This window comes from Melozone crissalis, unplaced genomic scaffold (genome assembly GCF_028551555.1).
Source record: "Melozone crissalis strain CALT ecotype California unplaced genomic scaffold, PUWL_Pcris_2 ptg000018l_1, whole genome shotgun sequence".
In the NCBI taxonomy this organism is placed as follows: Eukaryota; Metazoa; Chordata; class Aves; order Passeriformes; family Passerellidae; genus Melozone; species Melozone crissalis.
Genome location: NW_026535796.1, coordinates 2384926 through 2411386, shown reverse-complemented (window position 1 = coordinate 2411386; position 26461 = coordinate 2384926). Strand labels below are relative to the sequence as shown.

Genomic DNA, 26461 nt, shown 5'->3' with positions numbered 1-26461 from the left:
GGGGGACAGCAGCGTTGCTGTGGTGTGTCTGTTTGTCACCCCTGCAGCTGTGTGAGGGCAGGAGAAGCAGCAGAGGTGTCACCATGAGCACTTTGTCCCCTGGCATGGAGGGAGCCAGCCCTGCCTGCTGGAGCCAGCCCAGTGGGAAGGCATCCCAGGGGAGCTGGAATGAGGAGAGCCACGACAACTGGAGCCAGTGTGACAGCAGGCAGTGGAGCAAAGTGCCTGTCCCGCTGCTGCTGCTGCTGCTGCTGTGCCTGTGTGGGATGGTGGGAATGGGGCTGTGCTCTGGCTCCTCGGCCAACAGCAGTGCCCACCCTCTGATTTGCTTCCTGGCTGAGAGCTGTGCAAAGGAATTCACCCCCTCTGGTAGTGTTGCCTTGCAGAGGGCTTTTGAGGCTTTTGTGCCAGAGCCAGGGAACAGGGACAACACAGTGGAATCATCATCAGGTGGAATAATCATGAAACAGCATCATCAAAGTATAGAACAATAAAATATCCAGAGTTGGAAGGGAGCCACAAGGAGCATGGAGTTGAGCTCCTGGCCCTGCACAGGACATGCCAACAATCCCAGCCTGTGCCTAAGAGCATTGTCCAAATGCTCCTTGAGCTCTGTCAGGGTGGTGCTGTGTGCAGCAGGGGAACTCCTGCCTGGGGCTGGATGTCATGAGGAATCCTCATGGAATGGTTTGGGATGTGTCCTGCTTTAGGCTACATTCAGGTGGAGGCCTCCAAATGAGATCTCTCTCGAAAACAAATTCAAGCAGCCCCTCCCTCCCCAGCTGGTTCAGGAAAAGATTTCCAGAGAGAAAAGTGGGAAAAACTGTTTATTTAACAAGCAAAGTATTTACAAGCATAACAAATGAAAGCAATATGAAACAATAAAATCTCTTGCTGTTCTGAAGAGTTGGCAAATTCAGCCAGTCCTTGTTGTGGAGTGCAGTTTGGCTCACTCAGTCCCTTATCAGTCCCTCTGGTGCTGGAAAATGCCGCGTCCCAGGCCCTGGTGGGCCACAGGTGTGAGCTCCCAGTGCTCTTCTGGGTTTTCAGACCAGAGCAGGTTTGAACAGTTCCAAGCAAAAGGAAAACCACAGTCCATGGAACTTCTCTGCCTCAGCCAGCTGAAAAAGCATAAAAGCAAAGGAGAGCTCTGTGCTGCATGATTGTGCTGCAGACAGCACGGTCTGGGAGCAGGAATGGGGAGGAGTGAGCGCAGCTTCTGAAAACAAACTGCTGCATCTGCTCTGCCTCTCTTTGCTCAAGAGCCAGTCTGAAATGTGCAAAACCTATTTCTGGGCTAAACAGATGAATGGGGATACAATTCAGCTCATAAAGTCACCCAGGACAGGTTGGAGGTGTGATAAATAGGTATGATTCATGCTGATAAAAATTGAAACAGTAATCAATATTGATACAGTAATTAATATTTGAGAATAATAAAATAGTTAATAGCTAAAAGTTGTAATGCCAAAGAAGAGAGGGAAAGGAGGGGCTCCACCCAACCCCCCTTCCCAGCTGATGTTTTCAAGGACCACAGGAAAGAAGCTGAAGATACAGTTGCTAAAAATGACCAAGAACCTGGTTGGGTCCAAGAAAATGCTAATTATAAGGGACTTATTGCTTTGATATGTAGATGCAGTGATACGTTAGTCTTGGCTTACATTGTACTGGCTTGGTGCGCATGTGCCACCCAAAGGTGAATTAAAGGACAACGAAGAAGACTACAGAGCCTTCATCAGTGACGACCCCCAAAGACTTGTGCGACCACCAAACCGAGTGGTGGTGCGTGCATGGTAAAGGTGGTGAGGAGGGTGGAGACAGAAAAGTGACGCACCGAAAATAGGAGGAGATGGCGTTGACACATGGCATATAAGGGGTGACTTTCACTTGGCAAGCTTGTACGTGAAGTGGCAAGGGTCATCGAACTCTGCCCTCTGTACCCCGCGGTTGTTTTTGCTTATGCGCTATTATTTGAACCAAATTATCCCTTGTTCATATATTTTCTAAACTATTTAATGAAAATTGTTACTACTTTTAATATTGTTTGGCCTTTTTATGATGGGATAATTGGGCAAACATAACAGAAGGATTGGTAGAGATAATCTCATTCCATCTCTCCTTTTGCCATGGGCAGAGACAACCAGAAAACCTTTTGCTTTGAAGTCTTGCTCTTTTGAAAGGAAGCTCAGGTGGGGAGGGCCTGGGTGGCATTGGAGACAAGGAAGGTGCTGGGAAGGAGAAAAAGTACATGGAAGGATAATGGTCCTTCTGCACTTGCCTTGGGAGGGACGCTTCGGGTGAGTTGTGCATCCCTGGGCCAGAGGTTGTACCTTGGAAAGTTTTGTCTTTCCAATGGACAGGACATGAGAGTCAAGGAGAGAAAACCCCTTTCAGATGTCCAAGTCTTTCTCTTCTATAAATCATTAACAACACTGTTAATAAATGCTCCATAGCTGTTAAACCTCACGTGTGTCTCCAAAGCCTGACTCACCACCCAGAGCTTTCACTCTCACTTCCCTTTCCAGAAGCAGTGGCACATTGGTTTCCCCTGGATTTAAGGCAGTGGGAAAAGGAGGGACAACTTCCCCCTGAGCAAGAGATGTGGCTGCTGCCCAGGTCTCTCCCAGCAGGAATCAGGAGCTCTTGGCACTGCCAACATCATCCCAAGCATTGCAGGCACATGCCTTAGGAAGGGCTCTGGTATGGGACAGGGACCTGCCCTGCTCCCAGAGCAGCCAGAGGCTTTAGAATGGGATAAAAGAAGGAAATGAGCCATTTTGGACACTGTTTAACAGAGACAGGCCCTGCAGTGAATCCTGGATGTTGTTTATTCAACAAATTCAGAGGCTGGAACTTCCAGAGTGGAATCAAACAAAAACCATGAATCCAAATCTGATTGAGGGGTAATTTCAGAATGACGAAGATCAGGAGAGGCTGAACTGTGGCTGGAGCTGCTGTGCAGAGTGGCTGTGCAGCTCCTCCTGAGGGTGGCCAGGTTCAGGATGGAGGTGCTCAAGGGCTTCCCTGGACACTGATGCTGGGGAACTAGAGGATGGATGGCCCCATTCTGCAGAAGAGCAGCATAACCCCCTAATTTCTGTGCAATTCAATGGTCCAAGCATCTGGTGATGGGAATTTCCATATTCCATGTACTTTCCGGATACAGGCACTGAAGTTCAGTGGAGTTCACTATCGACCCTACACTTTACTCAGAAGGATTCAATTCTGGAATTCAAGAATGTGACAAATTCCCACTGAAAGGATAAGGGAAAGTTGCTGTCCCTCCCCAGCTCTGCAGCCCTACCTGGTGTCCCTTCCCATCAGCTGGGAATGCAGGGCCGGCTCTGCTGGACAGAAGGGGAAGGATGCTCCCTGTGATCCCAACCCCTCTCCTGCCATCCAGAGGCACCAGCCCTGCACGGATTTGGGAAATCTCTGCTGCTCCATGATGGGTGTGTCCCCAGGGATTAAGGTGTCCCATTCTTTGCAGGCAAGAGCTCCCTGAAAACACCATGGAACTCATCTGCTGAACCAAAGGAGATGGAGTTCATTCCCTGGGGCTGAGGCCATGAGGGTCATTGCATGGGGAATAGAGCTGGGGAGCAGCACTGAGCCCAGCTGCACTGCTTGGAGCCGTGTGGATCCAGGAGGGAGGAGGAAAGCCATGCTCCAATCTGCTCCCTGCAGAGCATCCCACAAAAATCACCCAAGACAATGCCCCTGCTCTCTTCTCCTGCAGGAATACAGCACCACAGGGAGAGTGATTCTGTGAATATTTATTGAGCAGGTGACTCAAGGAAAGCCTCAGGCTTTGTGCCAAGGTCCTTCAGAAGAGCAGTGGAAGGGATCAACAGGCTCAGACTGCTGTTCCTGTGCGAGACATTTCTGTGGTTTTTTGTTTTTTGCTGCTCAAAGACCCTCTGGAGGGAGCGCTGGAGGGACCCCATCGTGCAGGGCCACCAGCACTGCCCTGCCAAGAAGTAGATGAAGGGTTTGATGCTGCTGTGGATGCAGTTGAGCAGGAAAACAACCTGGAAGGGCACAGTGAGGTAACTGAGCTGCTGCAGGAAATTCCAGAGGCTGAGAAAGAGAGTGAGGAGCACAGTGATGAGGATAATGATGTTGCGCCTCTTGGGCTGCTGCTGCTGGGAGCCCCACTTGGCCCTCAGGAGGACGATTGTGCGGGAAGTGACCACGGGCACAACAAAGAGGAGCAGGATGATGGTGTACATGGAGATGAGAGCTGCCCGGCAGAGCTCCTGCTGGTGTGATGGGCACAGGAATGTCAGTGTGGGAATGACAGCAAAGAGAGCAAAGAAGGCCCAGTATTGGACACTTCCCACCACCCACATCAGGTGCTTGGGAAGGCGGCAGCCGCAGCAGAGCTTGCAGAGCTTTTGCATAGACTGCGCAGTCCTTCGAGACACCAGTGCCCTGTAGTAGGGGACCACTGACAGCTGGAAAAGGAAACTCACGTACATAAAGGGCACGATAGGGGAGCAGGACACGTCCTCCAACAGGAAGAGGAAGGTAGAGGGGACTACAAAGAGGAGGAAGAGGAAGTCAATGAAAGCCATATAAAAGAAGTAACGATTACCCTTTTTCAGGCTGAGGAGCCAGAGCACAGCCCCATTCCCAGCCAGTCCACAGAGGCAGATGAGCAGGGTCACACTGTGTATGGCCACACTGGTGACCTCTATATCACACAGATCATCTCCTTCAGTGGGTGAGGCAGGAGATGGGGACACAGTGGTCACCTCCATGGATGGACGCTGGGCAGGCAGTGGGATGTGGCCCCTGGCTGTGGTCAGAGTGGATGTGCAGTCAGTGCTTGGAGAATCCAGGGATGGACCATGTGGCTCCTCAGCAACTCCCTGCAGTGGGAAGGATTCAGTGGGGAGGAGTGAGATTTGCAGGGGAGGAGGGCAGTGGGAATGGTGGGGTGGGAGGGTTGGGTTGTTCTGACACAGGGCAGAGGAGGGGGAAGCTGGGGAGGGCCCTGCGGTCACCGGGAGAGGGTGTCAGGAACAGAGCAGCTGCTGCAGGAGAGGAAGGTGGGGTAGGGAGGAAGGCAAACATTGCACTGACCTGTTCCCTGTGGGGCAGCAGCAGGCAAAGGGCTCTGTGCAGATCAGCGGCGCTTCCTGGTCCCTCTTGCTCCTTTGGGATCCATGTCCTAAAGCGGCTCCTGCCAGGTCAGGGACATGAAGGAGAAAGTGCCCAGGTCACCAGGAGCTCCCCATTCTCATCCTGCTGGCTCCTCTCTGTGCCCTGTCCCGGTGTTGTTTTCCAGGGCTCGGTGCAGTCACAGGGCAGCTGGAAATGGTTTTGCATCTTTGGCTTCCACAGAGTTCCACAGCCTCGGACTTGTTGATGTTGATTTTTTTCACTTTCCCTAGGAATCACGTGATCATTTTCTTTGTTGTGAGAAACGACGCCTCACTTCTTAAAATTTTAAAAATTTATTAAACTACAACAAGGGACAAGGTAAAAGGAACAGTGCTCAGTGCGCACTAGAATTCAGAGGTGTGGAGAGTTTAGTTCAAGAATGGCTTAAAGAAAAAGGCCATGAGACATATAATTGAGAGAAAAGTAAGAGGGAAAAGTAAAAGCAGTTTCTAACAGTTCTCAGTCTTCTGATTTGTATAAACAATTAGACTCTCTCAAGCATCATTCTATAAACAATGGAGTTCTCGTGCTGTCTTCTCATAACAAGTAGAACATCGTCTCTGGGAAGGCCTGCCATCCTGAGAACAGGTGCAGAAGTTTTGGGAACACTGGTTTCTGTTTTAGTTTCTGGTTTCTGTTTTTGGTTTCTGTTTTTAATAAACAATTGTAGGTATTCTAAAACAAAGGGAGTGGTTAGAAGTTTCTCTGTTAGCCTATCATGACATTGGATTACAGAATATTCATGGCGTTCGTTAGCACTGTTATTTAAGGTGATTGATTGATCAATAAAGTTGGAGTTCGATGCATCAATCGGATGGTCGTGTCTCCCTTCACTTCAATATATGGTGACCTCCGACCGTGATAGCGAACACCACGGGGAAGCGAACGCCACGCGAAGGGAAGCCAGGTTCGGGTTCCGTAAGATCGAAACTGCAGCCGGGACGGTGAAGAAGCGTGGAAGACAAAGCGGAGGGTAACCCGCTGGCCCGCGCCGCGCTGCGAGCGACTATACAGATAGGCTCGTCCGAGACATGCGGCCGCGACCTTGATTTGAAGAGCTGCAACGTGCGCACATAGGTATGGAAAGGCAAGCCGCATATGAACTTTTTATTACCCTTTTGCAAAAACGGCAAATTAAGGGAATAGATTTACAGAAAGAGTTACCAGGCCTTTTAGCTTATGGCCTAGAAAGGGGGATCTTTATAAATCCTCACACAGTTCACGAATTGTCTGAGGGGCGTAAATTTGGTGATTTATTGTGGCAGGCTACGTTAGATGATGATAAAACTGCTAAGAAGTGGGGTAAATTATGGCGGGTCGTTAACACTGAGCTTTTGCAAATTCAAGCTGAAAAAAGGGCTGCTTATCAAGCCACTGCTGCCCACGATCGTAACAAACACTACGATCAAGATAGGGAATTTGATAAGAACGCGGGAACTCCTCTTGGCCCCGCGACGCGGACAGTTTTATTACCTGCTTCGCCGCCTCCCTCGGAAAGCCAGGCTATGAGTCACACTATGAGCCAGGCGCAGTCCGCCTCGCTGCCCACCGCACAGCCCCCCTTAACGGGCCAGGCTACAAGCCCGGCTACGAGCCAGCCTACAAACCAGGCTACGCAGACTGCTTTAGTACCCGCTTCGCAGCCCCCCCTAACGAGCCAAGCTCCGCGGGGTGCCTTGTTGTCTGCTTTGCCGCAGGCTACACAGAGCACCTCTGACTCTCCCGTACCTGCTGCGTCTCAGCAGCTGGGGCCAGATACGTGTACTCCGTTCCCGACAAGCGATCAGCCGGTCCCTGGGTCGGAAATCGGCTTGGCGGCGGCGATTGCGAGGGAAAGACGGGACGCGTGGGCTGCCCTGGCCAAAGATGCAATTGACAAGGGAGATCAAGAGCTGATAAGTTCGGCTCGAGAATTGGCTTGTCCGGTTGTCTTTAACCCCCAGCCTGGAGGAGGTTTTCAAGCCACAATTAGCGCTCTTGACTGGAAGCTGTTATCTCAGTTGCGAGCTACTGTTAGTCAGTTTGGCTTTAAAAGTGAACCAGCTAAGCAAATGCTCGATTATATTTTTGACACCAGTATCCTTCTTGTTAATGATTGTCGTGGGATAGTTAAATTAATTTTTACTCAACATCAACAATTGCTGTTTAACGCCCACTGGCAAGCTTTAGCTAATGAGTGTGTGGCAGTTCAAAGACAGCCGGGGGATCCCTTGCATGGTATCACTATTAATGAGCTTATGGGGCTGGGACCTTTTCTTCGTACTGAAGCACAAGCCTTAATAGGCCAAGAAAAGTGCCGGGAGGCAATGCGGTTAGTCAGACTCGCGATAGATATGGTAAAAGAACCAGGAGGGATACCAGTGTATATGGGAATTAAGCAAGGCAAAGATGAGACATTTGGCGCTTTTGTTGATAGAGCTGCGGCGGCAATTGAGAGAGCCGGAGTAGCGGAATTTATGCGTGGGGCTCTCCTCAAACAGTGTTGTATTCAAAACTGTAACTCTGCTACTAGAAACATACTTAACACCTTAGGTGCAAATTGGACTATCGAGGAAGCATTAGAAAGGATGGCTCTCATTCCCACTGGCCAGCAGGCTTTTGTGGTAGATGCACTTAAACAGATAGCAGTAGGCTTGCAAGAACAGGCAAAGTCCTCTCAGAGTCAGGTATTAGCCGCTCTTGCGCCCCTTCAAGCGTCCGCTGCGTTTGCGGCATCTAATAAAGGGGGCCGCATGAAGTGCTATCGATGTGGAGGTATGGGTCACCTGCGCCGGGACTGCCAGGCTGCCGGAATCTGGTGTCAGAAATGCCGTATAGATACCCATAATACGAGCGCTTGTAGACGAAAGTCGGGAAACTTCCCCAGGAGCGCGTATCGCACCGGCCGCGCCCAGACACAAGTCGCCGCTGCAGCAACAACAACGCTCCCTCCTCCCTCCAACCCTCCGCAACAGCAGCCACAGCAGGCAGCCTTCAGCCAGCTACCGCAGGGAGCCTCGGCATGGACCTGGCAGCCGCAATAGACGTAACACTAATGACTTCGCACCCGCAAAAGGTTCCAACAGGGGTTCGGGGACCTATTGTTATACAGGACAAAGTAGTGGGTGCTTTGCTGTTTGGAAGATCTTCAGCATCCATGCTGGGACTGTTTGTTTTACCTGGTGTTATTGATGCGGATTACACGGGAGAGATTATAGTAATGGCTTACACTCCCTTTCCTCCTCTTCAAGTTCATAAGGGACAAAGGATTGCTCAGTTGTTACCTCTTGAGCAAATGACCAAAGGAATACAACCCATAAAAGGTCAGAAGAGAGGCGAAAGTGCTTTTGGTTCCACAGGAGGACTTACTCTGCTGACTTTAAATCTATCTGACAGGCCTAAGAAGAAGGTAGAAATAGAGTTCCAAGGACAAAAAAGGGCATTATCAGGTTTGCTAGATACAGGAGCGGATTCCAGCATTATTAGTCCTAATTGCTGGCCTCAACACTGGCCTTTGCAGCCAGCAACCACTGCAGTATCCGGAGTCGGAGGATTTACCCTGGCTAGCCGTTCCCCTCCTCTTCAAGTTTACATCGACGGGAAGCAGCTTACAGCAATTTTTTCAGTAGTCCAGCTGCCACCTACTGTTCAATGCCTTATCGGTCGGGATATTATGGCTCAACTGGGAGTAATTTTGACAAATGAACACCCTTTAGGGTAGCAGCCATTGCTTGGACTTTCCCAATTCCCATTACCTGGATTGTAGATACCCCGGTATGGGTTAAGCAATGGCCTTTAAAAGGGGAAAGTCTTCAGCATGCACATCAGCTTGTCTCCGAACAGTTTCAACAAGGACACCTGCGTTTATCTACCAGTCCCTGGAATACTCCAATTTTTGTGATTAAGAAGAAATCAGGAAAATTCAGACTGCTACATGATTTGCGTGCTGTTAATGCTCAGATGGAACCTATGGGCTCATTACAACCTGGATTACCTAGTCCAGCCATGATTCCAATGAATTGGCCTTTGCTGATTATTGATCTGAAAGACTGCTTTTTTACTATCGCCCTTCACCCACAGGATATGCGACGTTTTGCCTTCACATTACCTGCGATTAATAGAGAAGCACCGGATCAGAGATTTGAATGGACTGTTCTTCCGCAGGGCATGCGCAACAGCCCCACCTTGTGTCAGCTTTATGTCACTGCAGCTTTACAACCTCTTAGGAAGCAATGGCCTAATACAATAATATATCATTACATGGATGATGTATTATTTGCTCAGCCTGTGCCTTTCACACAACAACAAGTCCTGCAAATAAGAACCACATTGGCACAATATTCTCTAGTGGTAGCTCCTGAGAAAATACAAACAGCTGCCCCCTGGAAATACCTGGGATGGTCTCTGACAGAACAAACTGTCAAACCGCAGAAACTGCAATTAAAAACAGAAATAACCACCTTAAACGAAGCACAAAAATTCCTGGGTGATTTACAGTGGTTAAAACCAATTGTGGGGATACCCAATGAACTACTCAACGAGTTGCGTCCACTTTTAAAAGGAACTGATCCAACTCATCCGGTCTGTATTACAGAGAAGCAAAAGCAGATCATTCAGCAAATTATGGACCGTGTCACACACGGTCATGTTTCCCGGAGGGATCCAGAATTATCCATTGATTTAACCATCTGGAATGGCCCACAATATCTTTTGGGAGCACTCACGCAGTGCCAACAAAAAACGGGGGAAATACGGATATTAGAATGGATCTCCCCCCCACTGCAGCAAACTAAGACTCTTTTTCAAAAAATCGAAATGCTAGTGGAGCTAATAAAGAAGGGCAGAGAAAGGATGTTGCAGGTGGCTGGGGCAGAACCAGCTACCATTAAGATACCAATGAAAAAGGATACCTTGGATTGGTATTTGATTAACTCACAGGAACTGCAGGAAGCTCTCTTAGGTGCATGTTGCCCCATTGAAACACATCAGCTTCGACCAGCTTTGGTTCAGTGGATAGGGGACTGGGACTGGATAATTCGTCCTAAGCGAGAAAACTCTCCTATCTCAGGTGCCATTACTGCATTTACAGACGCTGGCAGAAAATCAAGAACTGCTGCAATAACCTGGCGGGAAAAGGGAGTATGGAAGCATCATATCCTGCAAGCAGAAGCAGTGGACAGTCTACAAACCATGGAACTGTTAGCAGTGGTATGGGCACTGGCACAGTTAAAACAACCTCTGAATGTTGTTACAGACTCTCTGTATGTAGCAGGAGTTGTAGCAAGAATTGAAGACGCTTCCATAAGAGAGGTGCAAAATCAAAGACTATACGAACTCTTATTGCAGTTAAAGAGAGCTACAAGATCCAGGGAACATGCCTATGCTGTAATTCATGTTAGAAGTCACAAATGGGATGTTGGTTTAGGAGAAGGAAATGATAGGGCAGATAGATTGGTCACCATTACTCAAAGCACACCTCTGTCAAATCATCAATTGGCTCGAGAAGCCCACTCAATGTTTCACCAAAATGCAAAAGGCTTAAGCAGAGAATTCAAGATATCACTATCAGAAGCAAAAGCTATTGTGAGGGCCTGCCCGACCTGTAGTCGTCATAATGGGGGATGTGGTTTAGGCCTAGGAGTAAATCCACGAGGCCTTCAAACAAACGAGCTATGGCAAATGGACATTACACATGTCCCCAGTTTTGGCAAATTAAAATATGTACATGTGTCTATTGATACTTACAGCAAATATATATGGGCAACAGCTCAGGCAGGAGAAAGAACAATTCATGTGGAAAGGCATCTGTACAGTTGCTTTGCAGTGATGGGTACACCAAAAAGAATTAAAACGGATAATGGTCCTGCCTATACCAGCCAAAGGATAGAGAAATTCTTAAGAGATTGGGGTATTGAACATACTACAGGCATCCCAAATTCCCCTACAGGGCAGGCTATCATTGAAAGGGCACATGGTACTCTGAAGAAGTATTTAGCCAAGCAGGAGAACATAACCGATCCCCAGGCAAGGTTGTTAAAAAGCTTATTTGTGATTAATCATTTGTGTGTATTCGGAGACGTAGGGCAATCTCCTGCAGAGCTGCACTATAAGCCACAAGAAATTGGTGAACAGAAAAAAGAAGTGTGGGTAAAATACCAAGATCCTAAGACAGGGTTATGGAGGGATCCTGCTAAGGTCCTGTTCTGGGGAAGGGGATATCTTTGTATTTCCACCCCTACAGGCGCGTTATGGGTACCTGCTAAGTGGACTAAGCCTGTTCTTGATGCAGCGATTGGTGGACCAACTCACGGAGGAGGACAAGAACCGTCTGGAGCAGAAGCTGTTCCTGATCCTGAGACCCCTACTGCTTCAACTGAAGGGACATTCGAAGGTGATTGACAGGGCCATAACACGCCGTTGCCGGACAACCCAGAAACTGATTGACATTATTGACTCATTATCATCTTTCCATATTAAAGGACCGGCAAAAGAGAACTGTCTTGCGTGTCACAGCCCAAATTGTGCTGCTTGGGTTGCATTGTGTTGCGGGGGCTGTGATAGGATTTTTTGGGTGGATCAGTTGTCACTTTCCCATTTGTGGTGCCACACTTGAAATTATAGACATATCTGGGAACATAATTGGGAGCGGGCACTACGGAATGAGACAGGGCTAAATACTGCCTCAGCTTTAGACCTTTATGAATCTCATGAGCAGAAAATCTTGGCTTATTATCGGTGGGAGGTACAGTGTATTTTGAAAAAGGTCAAGGCCCAAAGTGCATCATATATAGCCTCAGTAAGGTGCAGGAAACTGGTGCCTTTAACATCACATTCTGTTATAGGTCCTATAAGAGGAGATCCCAATCAAGCATTAGATAATTGTATCAGAAAATTACAAAAGTGTGGTCTTCAGGGGTCAGGAACAGTAAGGTTAAAAACTGAAAAGAAAAAGAAGGTTAACATCAAAACAGAAAAATGAGGTTCATTTTTATTACCTTGCTTAGTATAGTAGTAGCTGAAGAGTTAAGGGTAGCACATTTTAATCAACCTAGAAATAATGTATGGATAACACTTGCTAGACAGATTAATCAGTCATCGCTTTGTCTTAGCCTAGGAGGAGTCACTAACCCATTTCGAACATGTTTGGTAGGGCTTCCAGTGTGGTCTCCTCAAGAATTCTGCAGTTTTATTAATAATCGTGCCTTATGCATGCGCAGCATGGTGAATATCCAGTTACCAGCACAAAAAGGGTATACTGCTAGTCAGAGTGATGGCTACCGTCAATGTCTGCTAATTCAATCACTCAGTACTCCTTTGCAGTCTCCACCTGAGGAATTAGATCTTTTCGGAAGTGCAAATGCTAGCATGACCAGCACTTCTAACGGTGGGTGGTTCAGTTTTGACTATTCTAATCTTCAAAAGGTGAATCAACATAAACAAACATGGGCTACTCTAGATTCATCTTTAAAACCAGAAATAGTATCCAAACAGCTTTATAAGCAGTGTAAAGGCTCTACTATTATGACACCTAAGAAATTACCCACAGGAATATTTTTAATCTGTGGAGATAGAGCCTGGAATGGAATACCAGCCCAGCCGCAGGGTGGACCTTGTTATTTGGGCAAGTTATCATTATTCCACCCTAATATATCTGTACTGATGCAACTGAGTCACAAGACTGGCAGGGAAAGGCGCAGCTTACATAGCTTAGACTGTAGTCAAATAGGAGACCCATTCTTCTGGAGTAAATTTAAACAAGTGATGATGTCAGCTTTCCTACCATGGGGTGCTGCAAGCAAAGCGTTGACTTTAGCAAAACAAATGGGGTGTTGGGCTAAGGGTGAATTAAATAAGACTTCACAAATATTAGATATGTTAACTGCAGATGTACAAAGTGTTAATCACGCTGTTTTACAAAATAGAGCTGCTATAGATTTTTTACTGCTAGCACAAGGTCATGGGTGTGAGGAATTTGAAGGGATGTGTTGCATGAACTTATCTGATCATTCTGTTTCTATTCATGCTAAATTAAAAGAGCTACGACTAGGGCTTAACAGCCTTAAGGAAGAAGAAGGATTGGGAATTGATGAATGGCTTAAAGGGTTTGGATTGGGTCCCTGGTTAAGAAACCTTGTAACATATACTATAGGGATATTAGGTGTACTCTTATTGTTTTTACTTATCTTACCTTGCTTCTGCAGCTGTATCCAAAGGATGGTTGGTAGAATGATAGAGGAGACATGGCAAACTAACTTCTTTTCTCTCAAAGAAAAAAGCGGGGGAAATGTGGAGAGTTTAGTTCAAGAATGGCTTAAAGAAAAAGGCCATGAGACATATAATTGAGAGAAAAGTAAGAGGGAAAAGTAAAAGCAGTTTCTAACAGTTCTCAGTCTTCTGATTTGTATAAACAATTAGACTCTCTCAAGCATCATTCTATAAACAATGGAGTTCTTGTGCTGTCTTCTCATAACAAGTAGAACATCGTCTCTGGGAAGGCCTGCCATCCTGAGAACAGGTGCAGAAGTTTTGGGAACACTGGTTTCTGTTTTAGTTTCTGGTTTCTGTTTTTGGTTTCTGTTTTTAATAAACAATTGTAGGTATTCTAAAACAAAGGGAGTGGTTAGAAGTTTCTCTGTTAGCCTATCATGACATTGGATTACAGAATATTCATGGCGTTCGTTAGCACTGTTATTTAAGGTGATTGATTGATCAATAAAGTTGGAGTTCGATGCATCAATCGGATGGTCGTGTCTCCCTTCACTTCAATACAGAGGCACGGGCAGAAGCACACGGCCCAAAACAAAAAAAGGCTTTGTACCCGCTTGGTAAACCACCCCCCGATAATCCATTCCCCACATTCAGACACATTCCGCTTTTCCAACACAGCTCCTCCTCCCTGCCGCCTTCCCGGAGCTTGTGCAGCGCTTCGGGCTTCGGCTCCCCACAATGGTCAGAGATCAGCATTACAACTCTCAGCGTGAACACAGTACTCGTATTAGAAAAACTCCAAAGCTTAAAAAAAAAAAAAAAAAAAAAAAAAAAAAAGACAGAAGGGGAAGAAGGATGCTCCCTGTGATCCCAACATCCCAACCCCTCTCCTGCCATCCAGGGCAGAGGCACCAGCCCTACTGAGATTTGGGAAATCACCGCCATCTCGTGCTGGGAGTGTCCCCAGGGATTCCAATGTCCCATGTTCCATGAAAGCACCGTGAAACTCATCTGCTGAACCAAAGGAGATGGAGTTCATTCCCTGGGGCTGAGGCCATGAGGGTCATTGCATGAGGAATAGAGCTGGGGAACAGCACTGAGCCCAGCTGCACTGCTTGGAGCCATGTGGATCCAGGAGGGAGCAGGAAAGCCATGCTGCAATGTGCTCCCTGCCGAGCATCCCACAAAAATCACCCAAGGCAATGCCTGTGCTCCCTTCTCCTGCAGGAATACACCACCATGGGGAGGGTGATCTTGTGGATATTGATTAATCAGGAGGCTCGAGGAAACCTTCAGCCTCCTTGGGGCCTCCTGGGGTCCTTCAGGAGACCAGTGGAAGGGATCAACAGGCTCAGACCACTGTTTCCATTGTAGGATCATGGCTGTGGGCAGTGTTTTCTTCTGCCTCCTCAAAGACCCTCTGGAGGGAGAGCCAGAGGGACTTTATGGAGCAGGGCCTCCTGCACCTCCCTGCCAAGAAGTAGATGAAGGTTTTGATGCTGCTGTGGATGCAGGTGAGCAGGAAAACAACCTGTGAGGACACAGTGATGTAACCGAGCTGCTGCAGGAAATTGCAGAGGCTGATGATGAGAGTGAGGAGCACAGTGATGACGATAACGATGTCGCGCCTCTTGGGTTGCTGCTGCTGGGAGCCTCGCTTGGAATTAATGAAATAGATTGTGCCAGAAATGACCACGAGTGCAGTAAAGAGGAGCAGGATGAGGGTGTACATGGAGATGAGAGCTGCCCGGCAGTGCTCCTGCTCGTGTGATGGGCAAAAGAATGTCACTGTGGGAGTTACGGTGAAGAGAGCCAAGATGGCCCAGTATGGGATAGTGTCCACCACCCACATCAGGCGCAGAGGAAGGTCCCATCAGCAGCAGAGCTTGCACACATTGTGCAAATACCACACAGGGATGCTGCTCATCAGCCTGAACAGCACCCAGTAGTAGGAGACCAATGACAGCTGAAAAACGAAGTTCATGTACATCAAGGGCATGATAGGAGAGCAGGAGACATCCTCCATCAGGATGAGGAGGGCAGAGGGGACTGCAAAGAGGAGGAAGAGGAAGTCAATGACAGCCAGGTCAAAGAAGCCAGCATTCCTTCTTTTCAGGCTGAGGAGGCCGATGACAGCCCCGTTCCCAGCCAGCCCACACAGGCAGATGAGCAGTGTCACACTGTGTATGGCCACGCTGCTGACATCTGTCGCACAAAGATCATCTCCTTCAGTGGGTGAGGCAAGAGATGGGGACACGGTGGTCACCTCCATGGATGGACGCTGGGCAGGCAGTGGGATGTTGGCCCCTGGCTGTGGTCAGAGTGGATGGGCAGTGAGTGCTTGGAGAATCCAGGGATGGACCATGTGGCTCCTCGGCAGCTCCCTGCAGTGAAAAGTGTTCAGTGGGGAGGAGTGAGATGTGCAGGGGAGGAGGGCAGTGGAAATTGTGGGGTGGGAGAGGGAGGAGGGGGCATGGGCTGGTGTGCAGGGGATTGATAAAGAAGAGAGAATAAACATTTTCAACTCTCTTGAAGTTGCTTAAAGACTAACTGGGCAAATAGATAAAAATATGTGAAAGTGTGGATCCTGTGTGATAAATGTGTCTGAAGCCAGCGCAGACAAACATAAGGAGGTCCGCATTAGTTCTGGCAAAAGTTCTGTAAGAAGAAGCAAGAGCACATGGCCAAAGGAAAAGTTCAGGGCAAGGTCACCATTAATATCAGAGCACTCAGTGAATGTGACCACCAGAGACCCCTCTCAATGAACCTCCAGGGCCATCAGAGGACTCCCAGTAGGAAGTGGATGCATGGAAATTAGTTCTAGGAAAATGGTATTTACATTTATGTTTAAGGTGTTCTTTAGATAAGAAAAACTTTTTAATTTCTATGTATCGCTGGCCAGGGGTATATGTACAAATCACAAACGGGACGGGACTGCTGTGAAACGTGCCTTGAGCTGTTTTATTTTTCAGCATCAGTCTCATTACATTGTTATGACAATGGGAAGATGCCACCAGCTCACATCCCAGGCAGCAGACTAAGAACTTAATGTTACAACTTAGTTTATAAACTTCTTGACATATCACACAAAGCAAAAGTATATTGACAGTAGCTCTATCTAACTACTATAAGCACACGTACCATAAGTTAAAACAATGCTTTCTTATTTCGAATACAATACCTACTTGTAAGCCTTAAAACACAATGCACAGAGCTCTATTATTAAGCTTCAAACTTCTTAATATCTTGCTAGATAAACTTTTCTGTAGCTTAGGGAAATATTCTAGACAAGCATTAATACACAGACTATTGTTGTATTGGTCTTTGCTTTCCTACTTTTTAAATAATTTTTCTGCTGGCCTATCTCATGGCTACTGCTTAGCTCTAATGGCAGTTCTGTCTCTGAGGCCTGCCTTTTGCAGCTTTCCCAAAACCCTCTGATTTTGTGGATTCCACATCTATGTATGGTAATAGTAGACAAGTTCTAAAGTCTCAAAACACACACAGAAATAAGGAGAGATCCTTCTGTGTGTCCTGCTGCCCAATACTTCACTTGGTAACACCATTGGTGTTAGGAGCTTATTCTGTCTGGATTTGATATCACTCTTGCTCCATGCCATGCCATGCCATCCCTTCACATGCCATGCCATGCCATGCCATCCCATCCCGATGGGTTCCCAGTCCCTGGCCTCTCCCTGGCTGCAGGTGTGGCCTGTTGGGCTCTGCTGCTGTCCAGTGGGAGATTTGGCATTGGTGGCACCCAGAGCCCTCCTGCCTGCTCCAGCCCCTGTCTGCCTGATGCCTTGGGCTGGCTCCCTGGAACAGAGGCCAGAGCAGGTGAAGAGAATGAAAGGAGGCATTGATGAAAGGCCTTCAAAAGGTTCACCTTGAGCTCTCAAAGCCTCCAAGAGGGGCTGCACCCAAAATGGACAATGGTCATGAGTTTTTCAGACAGATATAAGTTTGGTCCATTTACAAATCCGGAGTTAATCCTCCAATTACAGCTTCAGGTAATGAAGTCACTTAGCCCCAGTTTTGCCTTCCCCAACTCACTTCTGTCTATACTTTTCTGGCCCTCAGGCAGTAGAGTGTCCTTGAATTGCAGGCCTAGAGGGATTGCTTTGTCTGACCAAAATGTACAGACAGTTAACTAACACTTTCCATGGAGCTTAGAGTTATGCACTAACTCAATACAGGATATGAAAAATGGAAAGGCTAAAATCCTAAGGCACCATGCCCCCTCTGACATCCTCTAGACTTCCCCCCAGGCTGCCTTCCCCTCCAGACAGCCCCGCTCCTCTCCTGCCCCACTCAGGAGCCCCAGCAGTGTTTCTGCTCCTCCTGGCAATTCCATGCTTCTGCAGCGCAATGAACAGCAGTGGAGCCATCCCTGTAGCGCCTCTTGTTTGTGTCCAGAGGAGATTGGGGGGCTGGAGAGCAGGGATGGAGCTGGGGAGGGGCATCTCCAAGAGAAAGACGGCCCCAAAGCCTTCCGGGGCAGGCTGGGGTGAGCAGCCCGTGGGGAGGGAGTGGAGCCTGAGGCCCGGGGCTGGGAGGGATGGGAAGGACGGGAGGTGGGTGGGCTGCATGGGGAGTGGGATGGGAGGGTGGTGTGGGAGGGGTGGGACATGATGGAGCTGCTGGGAAGATGTGGTGGGAAGGTGTGGGGTGTGGTGGGGCTGGAGAGAAGGTGTGGGGTGTGGTGGGGCTGGAGAGAAGGTGTGGGGTGTGGTGGGGCTGGTGGCCTCAGGGAACCCCCAGGGCGGGGGGTTGATGCCCCGTGGAGCCCATGGTGACAAACACAGGTGTCACCCTGCTCCTGGAAGGGGGTGGCTGTGCTGAGGATCACGGCCTCCTCCTCTCCTTGCTGCTGCACCACCTGAGCCTGCTGAGGGAGCAGCTGAAGGCAGTGGAGAGGAAGAATTTCTGAAGGCAGAGAAATCTTTGCACCTGGCTCACAAAATTAAAAATTAAAGATCTTTTGGGAGATCTTTGCTGTGACACTCACAGAGCACTCGGGGTGGGGAATGCTGAGCCCCTGGGCCATCGTGTCTGTGCCAGCCCAGCTCTGGGCACTGGGGATCATGGTTGCTGAAGGGAGCACAAGCCATGGCTGTGTCCCCTCTGACACCAAGACATTTAGGTCTAACAGCAAAAGCATGTTAGACTAATAAGTATTTTGAGTCAAAATTTTGAACATATTGGAAATATACTTGCCATAGTCAGATTTAAAGAAACAACACTTTCCAGGCATTTTTATGCATTATAATATCCAGGATTTTTTATAGATACTCCCAAATGTTGTCCCAATTTCTTACGTCATGGTATAGGTGTTTTGTTTCTTTTAATTAGTAGTAGAATATGCCATCTATCTTAGTTAAATGGATAACCTGAGTTTTTTTCCAGTAAACAGTGTTTTATTAAATTTAATGTACAAGCCTAGGAAATGGTCTCTTATTGCCATTGCAACTGATGTCTTGCATCTTTTTAATTACATCTTTTGGTATGCATAGGCCTCTGAAATCTTAAACCTCTCAAGATATAATTCTTATTCTATGACATCCAATTATTTCTAGTTATATGATAACCATTCGAAGTACTTTATTGATTGTTTTCTCCATCTATTGAGTAAGTTCTCTATGGGGTATGCACTGATAAAATTTTCTACTAACACTGAGCCAATACAGTTCTAAATCAAAACCAGCTAAAAAACCGCAGTCAAATAAGCCTTGACTAATTAAACATAGATCATTTTGAAATTTCTAAGCAGTCACAGAATTCCTGGCTAACTACCTCTCTGTCCCCTCCCTCCAGCCACATTCCCGGCTGGCAGCAGCAGCCAGAGGAAGCCGGGAAGCGCTGGCAGAGGGGGCAAAGGCAGCTCAGGGTTCACGGTGCTGTTTATTGATATCAGACCTCAGTGGGATGTAGGAACCAGGGGCCAGGGAGAATTTTGTGGTCATAGCCGTGTTGGGAAGGATTATTTTGGGGGTAAAGTGCTCTAGGACCTGTGAGGGAGGAGCAAATCCATGCTCCAATGTGCTCTGTGCAGAGCATCCCTCCCACATGGCCCCTATCACTGTCCCTGCTCCCTTTCCCTGCAGGAATAAGGGTGGGAGGATGATCCTCAGTCACTGCCCCATGGTCCTGCATGGGGGCACTTGAGGGGTTCAACAGGCTCAGACCCCCCTGTCCATGGTGGCATCATTACTGGGGGCAGTGCTCCCTTCTGGCTCCTCAAACACCTTCTGGAGGAACCCCCTGAGGGACCCCATGGAGCAGCGCCTCCAGCACTTTGTTACTGAGATGTAGATGAGGGGGTTGATGCTGCTGTGCATGCAGGCAAACAGGAGAACAACCCTGGGGGACACAGTGGTGTAGCCGAGCTGCTGCAGGAAATTCCAGAGACTGAGGGGGAGAGTGAGGAGCACAGCCAGGAAGACAATGATGTCAAGCCTCTTGGATTGCTGCTGCTGGGAGCTACCCTTGAAGTGAATGAAGAGGATTGTGCTGGAAATGACCATGGATGGAGCAAAGACGAGGAAGTTGAGGATGTACAGGGAGATGAGAGCTCCCTGGCAGAGCTTGTGTTCCTGTGACTGGCACAGGGAATTCACCGCAGAAATGGCAGCGATGGCAGTGATGGAAAGGGCCCAGAGCACGGCACTGACCACCACCCATGAGAGGCCCTGGGGAAGGTGGCAGAAGAGCCCAGGTGGGCAGAGCATGGACCTGCCCCTCTCGATGCTGATGCCGTCAGCCGGTACAGCCCTACGCTGTGGAACATCGGGAAGAGGAGGAAAAGGAAGCGTATGGATGCTGGGGGCATGATGGAGGAGCAGGAGAAATCCTCCTTCAGGAAGAGCAGAGCGGAGGGGACCATGAAGATGAGGAAGAGGAAGTTGATGATGGCCAGGTCAAGGATGTAGGCAGTGATGGGTTTCATGGTGTCCCTCTGGTTGTGTAACCTGAGGACCCAGAGCACAGCCCCGTTCCCAGCCAGCCCACAGAGGCAGATGAGCAGTGTCACACTGTGTATGGCCATGTTGGGGACATCTGTCTCACAGAGATCATGCCCTTCAGGGTATTTGTTAGCAGGGTGGGACACAATGCTCATCCCCATGGATGGACGCTGGGCAGGCAGTGGGATGTGGCCCCTGGCTGTGGTCAGAGTGGATGGGCAGTCAGTGCTTGGAGAATCCAGGGATGGAGCATGTGGCTCCTCAGCAGCTCCCTGCAGTGGGAAGGCTTCAGTGGGGAGGAGTGAGATGTGCAGGGGAGGAGGGCAGTGGAAATTGTGGAGTGTGAGAGGGAGGTGGGAGGGTTGGGCTGTTTGGCAGGAGGTTGATAAATAACATAGAGAATTAACATTTTCAGCTTTTCTGAAGTGGTTCAAAAGCAAAGTGGCCAAAATTTTACAGGATGTGTTATAGATGGATAATGAGATGATTGGCTCTCACAGTTAAGGGATGAATACTGTGTGAATATTAAGAGAAGCTTTATTGATGTATAATTATGTTATTGCAGTCTGTTGTTTAGATGTCCCCTGTTGTCCGCATTGTCCCCTTCTCTCCCCTCTGTACTGTTGCCATCAGAGAGCCTGAGTCATCTAGGACAGGTGGAAAGAAGGGCTGTACAAAAGCTTGTTGCTGGGGGGGAAAGAGGTGCAACATGAGAACACCTGACCCTCCAGTCAAGCTGCAGGAAAGCAGGCTCCAGCAATAAACACAAAGAAGGGCTGACTGACAGACTTTGGGAGGGGCCAGGTTTAGCTGATGGAAGCCATGATGGGGTATCAAAGGTGAAGCATCCATCTTGAAGATCAGCCAGCCACGTGGTGGGCAGCCATGAGGGAAGCTCCCAGTCCTGCTTCTCCTTATTTAGTCCTTTTGTTGCATTTTTTGTTAACGTTTATTGACCATTTAAAATTTTAAAAAGTGGGTGATTGTTTCTCACAGGATGTAAAGTCTGGCACACAGGATGACAAACATGGCAGGAACCTGTGCAGAAACAGATCAGTAGAGCTGCAGTGATTTTGGGGCAAATTCTGGAACAAGAGGCAGCAGTGCATGGCCAGAGGAAAAGTTCAAGGCAAGGGCACCTTTAATATGGCAGTATTCATTGAATATGACCACCAGAGAGACCCCTCTAAATGAACCTCCAGGATCATGAAAGGACTTGCAGGAGGAGGTGGAGACATTAAAATGAGTTCTAGAAAATGCTGTTTATGTATTAGACAAGAAATACTTTTTAATGCCTACATGTGGTTCTAATGGATAAATACCCAGTTGTAAAGTCCCACCATAGACACAATACAAGGAGAGATCCCTCTGTGTCTTGTGCACGTCAAGAATTCCTGCTTCCTCATGCTTTGAACTGTGTTATAAACTGTGTTCTGGCCCATTTCAGTATTAGGATACAGATGGGATGCACAGGAGAAGAGAGAGGAGGATCTGGGGAGGGCCCTGCGGTCACCGGGAGAGGGTGGCAGGAACAGAGCAGCTGCTGCAGGAGAGGAAGGTGGGGTAGGGAGGAAGGCAAACATTCCACTGACCTGTTCCCTGTGGGGCAGCAGCAGGCAAAGGGCTCTGTGCAGATCAGCGGCGCTTCCTGGTCCCTCTTGCTCCTTTGGGATCCATGTCCTAAAGCGGCTCCTGCCAGGTCAGGGACATGAAGGAGAAAGTGCCCAGCAGCTCCCCATTCCCGTCCCGCTGGCTCCTCTCTGTTCCCTTTCCTGGTGTTGTTTCCCAAGGGTCGGTGGAGTCATGTGGGGAGTGGGGGAATTGAAAATTGCAACTTAGTCTACTACAGAAATTCAGTTCCTCTGTGTCATTTATCTTCAGTGTGGGGTGATGGAGTTTTTTTTGTTGTTTTTTTTTTGTTTTGTTTTGGTTTGGTTTGGTTTGGTTTTTTTTTTGTTTTTTGGGTTTTTTGTGGTTTATTTTCCCCTACAGTAGAAGTGGCTTTTGTCAGAAGCTCTAAATGAAGATTTTTGTGATCAGCTCCTCTTTACCTCCTGATGGGAAACACTCCTTCCCTGCAGAATGTCCCATTCTGCAACTGCCTTCCCTTTCTAGACAGGTTTCTACCATTCCTCATTACTCTTCCCTGAGGTGTCATGGTCCCTCCAGCAGCAGAGGGATGCTGGTGGTGCTGGTGGCACTGGAATGCTGGCAGCGCTGGCAGTGCTGGTGAGGCAGCTGGGTGCTTCTCTGAAACAACTCCTGTTCTGGGAAGGGCTCTAAGATCATTGCCAAAACATGCTCTGGCCCGAGGAAGCACAGTTGAGCTGCCTCCTCCTCCTATCCTGATCCCGTCCACATCCCTGCTCCCCATCCCCATACCTGTCCCCACCCCGCTCGCCATCCTTACCCCATCCTATCACATCCCACAGCTTTCCCTGATGGTGCCGTTCCCCCACTCTGAGCGCGGCCTGTCAGGCTCTGCTCTCCTCCAGTGGGGAGATTTGGGATTGCTGGCATCCAGACCCCCTCCAACCTGCTCCAAGCCTCTCCTGACCCTTTCCAAACTGCCTGCAACACCCCAGTCCATCCCTGGGGACCCCTGTGCTCCGGAAAAGCCCCGATCCTTCCCCGCTCCACCAGGGAGCCCCGGCAGTGTCTCTGCTCCTCCTGGCCATGGGGTTCTTAGACCCAGGAGGGAGGAGCAAAGCTCAGCTCCAAGCTGCTCCAGAGCAGAACAGAGAAAGGTAAATGTGGCTGGAGCCAGTGCAGAAACAGATTTGGAGGCCTGCAGTGGTTTGGGGCAAGTTCTGTAAAAAGAAGCAAGAGCACATGGCCAAAGGAAAAGGTCACGGCAAGGTCACCTTTGATATCACAGCACTCAGTGAATGCAACCACCAGAGACCCCTCTGAATGATCCTCCAGGGCCAGGAAAGGACTTGGAGAAGGAGGTGGATGCATGGAAATGAGTCCTAGGAAAGTGATGTTTATGTATTAGAAAAGAAACACACTTTAACTATAGTGTGTGGTTATGATGGAAAAAACCCTGTTGTAAAATCTCACCCCAAAGAGAAATATGGAGAGATCCGTCTGTGTGTCATCTGCCTCCTAATGCTTCTCATTGTGTTGGAAAGTTTATTCTGGTTGATTTTGCTATCACTACCAATTCCCATCTCCACTTCTCATGCCACGCCACGCCACGCCACGCCACGCCATGCCATGCCATGCCATCCCATCCCATCCCATCCCACCCTATCCCATCCCATCCCATCCCACCCTATTCCATCCCATCCCATCCCATCCCATCCCATCCTATCCCATGGCCGCTCCCGGTGTTGAACCTCGGCCCCTCAGGCTCTGCTGCTCTCCAATCAGGACATTTGGGATCAGCACCATCCAGATCCTTCCTGGCTCCTCCTGCTCCCTCCCACACGCCCAGACCCCCGGGGACGCTTCCCCTCCTGTCCGCCAGCCCCGCTGCACCCGGGAGCAGGGACATCTCTGCTGTGACACTCACAGAGCCCTCGGGGTGGGGAATGCTGAGCCCCTGGGCCATCGTGTCCGTGCCAGCCCAGCTCTGGCACTGGGCATCATGGTTGCTGCAGGGAGCACAAGCCATGGCCGTGTCCCCTCCCTCCAGCCACATTCCCGGCTGGCAGCAGCAGCCAGAGGAAGCCGGGAAGCGCTGGCAGAGGGGGCAAAGGCAGCTCAGGGTTCATGGTGCTGTTTATTGATATCAGACCTCAGTGGGATGCAGGAACCAGGTGCCAGGGGGAATTCTGGGGTCACAGCCGTGTTGAGAAGGATCCCTTTCCGGAAAGTGGGTTTTAAGTGTTCTGGGAGGTGTAAGAGAGGAGGGAAAGCCATGCTCCAATGTGCTCCCCACAGAGCATCCCTCCCACATGGCCCTTGGCAATGCTCCTGCTGCCTTCCCCTGCAGGAATTGAGGTGGGAGAGTGACTCTGCGGATGTTTATTAATCAGGTGACTCAAGGAAACCCTCAGGCAATGCTCCGGGGTGCTTCAGCAGTGCAGTGGAAGGGATCAACAGGCTCAGACTGCCATGGAATCACTGAAATCATTCCCTGGTGGAATCATTGCTGCTGGCAGTGTTTTCTTCTAGCCCACCAAAGACCTTCTGGAGAAATTTCCTGAGGAACACATGCAGCAGTTCTTCCAGCATCTCTGTGAAAAACACCAATCACTTGTTTTTAAAATGTTAACAGTTTAATAGTAATAAAATGGTTATAAAATAGTAATATAATTAGAGTAATAAAAATGTGGACAATTAGGATTTAGCATATTTTGGGACAGTAAAAACAAAGAGTTACAAACAGTCCTCTTTCTGGGCAAAAAAAGCCTGAAAAAGGACACATATTAACAGAGGATTAACCCTTAAAAGCAGTAGCCTGTTGCATATTCATACATCTCATACATGGTGCATAAATTCCATTCAAACAAAGGATTCTGTCTGGTCATCGTCAACTTCCTCATAATCCTGATGTCATCTTCAGGACTGAGCGAGGCAGGAAGAAGTTAGTTTCTCCTGTTAAGGGAACCATAAATTCTTTTTCACAGAAAGATTTAGGTGTCCTGTGGTTGATATCTAGAGGGCAGTACCTCATTCCTCTCTTTTTAAAAAAGCCTCTTAATATCATTACATTTGAAACTCTATTTTTTCTATTCTTGGAGTGTTTTTTTCCTCCCAGTTCTCATCTCAGCTCATGAGCCCTTTGTTAATTGCTGTTTCCCTCTCATCTGCCCAGCTGAGAGCAGGAGAAGGTGAGTGAACGGCTTTCGTGGGTGCCTGGCGTTTGGCCAGTGCCAAACCACGACAGGCTTGCAGCAGGTTATCAGCATCAGAGCTCACATTTATTACTGACAGTACCCTTGATGATGCAATAAAAGCTATTGGAGACCAGATGTTGGGGTGCTGGGGTGCCCTTTGCAGCCCTTCACCAGAGCTCATCCTCCTCCTCCTCAGCCTTGCAAACACTTGTGGTTGTTTTTTCCTGATCTCACCCTTTGCAAGCAAGGACACCTTCCACTAGACTGGGCTGCTTCAAAACCCATCCAGACTGGCCTGGAACACCTCCAGGGATGGGGAGGCCAGAGCATCTCTGGGAACCTGTGCCAGGGCCTCTCCTCCCCTGACAGGGAGGAATTTCTTCCCAATATTCCCCCTAACCCTGTTCTCTGGCAGTGGGAAGCCATTCCCCTTCGCCTGTCACTTCAGGCCTTTGTCCAATGCGCCTCTCCAGTTCTTGGAGCCTCTTTAGGCCCTGGAAGGGGCTCTAAGGTCTCCCTGAAGCCTTCCCTTCTCCAGGCTGAACACCCCCAGCTCAGAGACCTCAGAGAAGCCACAGGGAGGGGGTTGATGCCCCATGGACACAACGGTGACAAAGAGAGATGTCACCCTGCTCCTGGAAGGGGGTGGCTGTGCTGAGGAGCACGGACTGCTCCTCCCCTTGGAGCTGCACCATCTGAGCCTGCTGAGGGAGAGGCCAAAGCCAGGGCAGAGGAAGAATGTCTGAAGGCACAAAACTACCAGTAAGGAAATAATTAAAAACCAGGTTTAATAATAAGCGACACCAAAGTGCTGTCCCTTTGTGCATTGTGGTTGTGTGTGAGTTCAAGGGCAGGTGACAAAAGGACAGTGAGAGTAAGGATTAAAATAAAAATGGCACAAAACCTTAACAGGATTCAAACTGAAGAGTACTTCAGTTACACCTTAAACGGAATTCAGCAGGGGAATATCACTTAGCAGCATTTAACCCTGTTTATGCCTGATAGTTCCTTGCAGGCCTGCCCCAGTCAGATATTTCAGGCACTAACACAGCTGAGAGAGCAGCATTTCTGCCACATTTGCCAGAGCAGATGCAGACGTGTGTGCACACAGCCAGCCAGCCAGCCAGAGTCAGTGCAAGGTGCCTGTGAGCAATTGCCCTGGCAGGCAGTGAAATGCTCCCTGTGGATCCCTTTGCATCTCCTCCCTGGGCCAAGGGCTGGGCCTGGAGCCCTGGGGGATGGGCCCAGGAGCCGTGGGTGTTCGGGGATCAGCCCAGGGCAGCAGCCGGGAGAGATCCCAGCTGGGAGAAGCCCCAGTGCCAGGGAGCTTCTGCTCAGCGCTGCTGGGCCCAGCAG

General features: G+C 48.9%; 2 protein-coding genes and 1 pseudogene across 2 annotated transcripts; all 3 read right to left on the bottom strand.

The window, feature by feature from the left end:
- Positions 1-3905: 3905 nt before the first annotated feature.
- On the bottom strand, positions 3906-4763 carry LOC128936269 (mas-related G-protein coupled receptor member H-like; the record flags this gene model as incomplete). Its single annotated transcript, XM_054275070.1, has 1 exon — positions 3906-4763. A coding segment is annotated over exon 1 (858 nt), but the record flags the coding sequence as incomplete, so codon positions are not given.
- Positions 4764-14707: 9944 nt separating this feature from the next.
- LOC128937001 (mas-related G-protein coupled receptor member H-like) lies at positions 14708-15628 on the bottom strand (annotated as a pseudogene).
- A 3907-nt stretch (positions 15629-19535) lies between these two features.
- LOC128937061 (mas-related G-protein coupled receptor member H-like) lies at positions 19536-20479 on the bottom strand. The gene is given in 2 exon segments (XM_054276417.1): positions 19536-20110; positions 20113-20479. Coding segments are annotated over 2 exon segments (942 nt in total).
- Positions 20480-26461: the final 5982 nt, after the last annotated feature.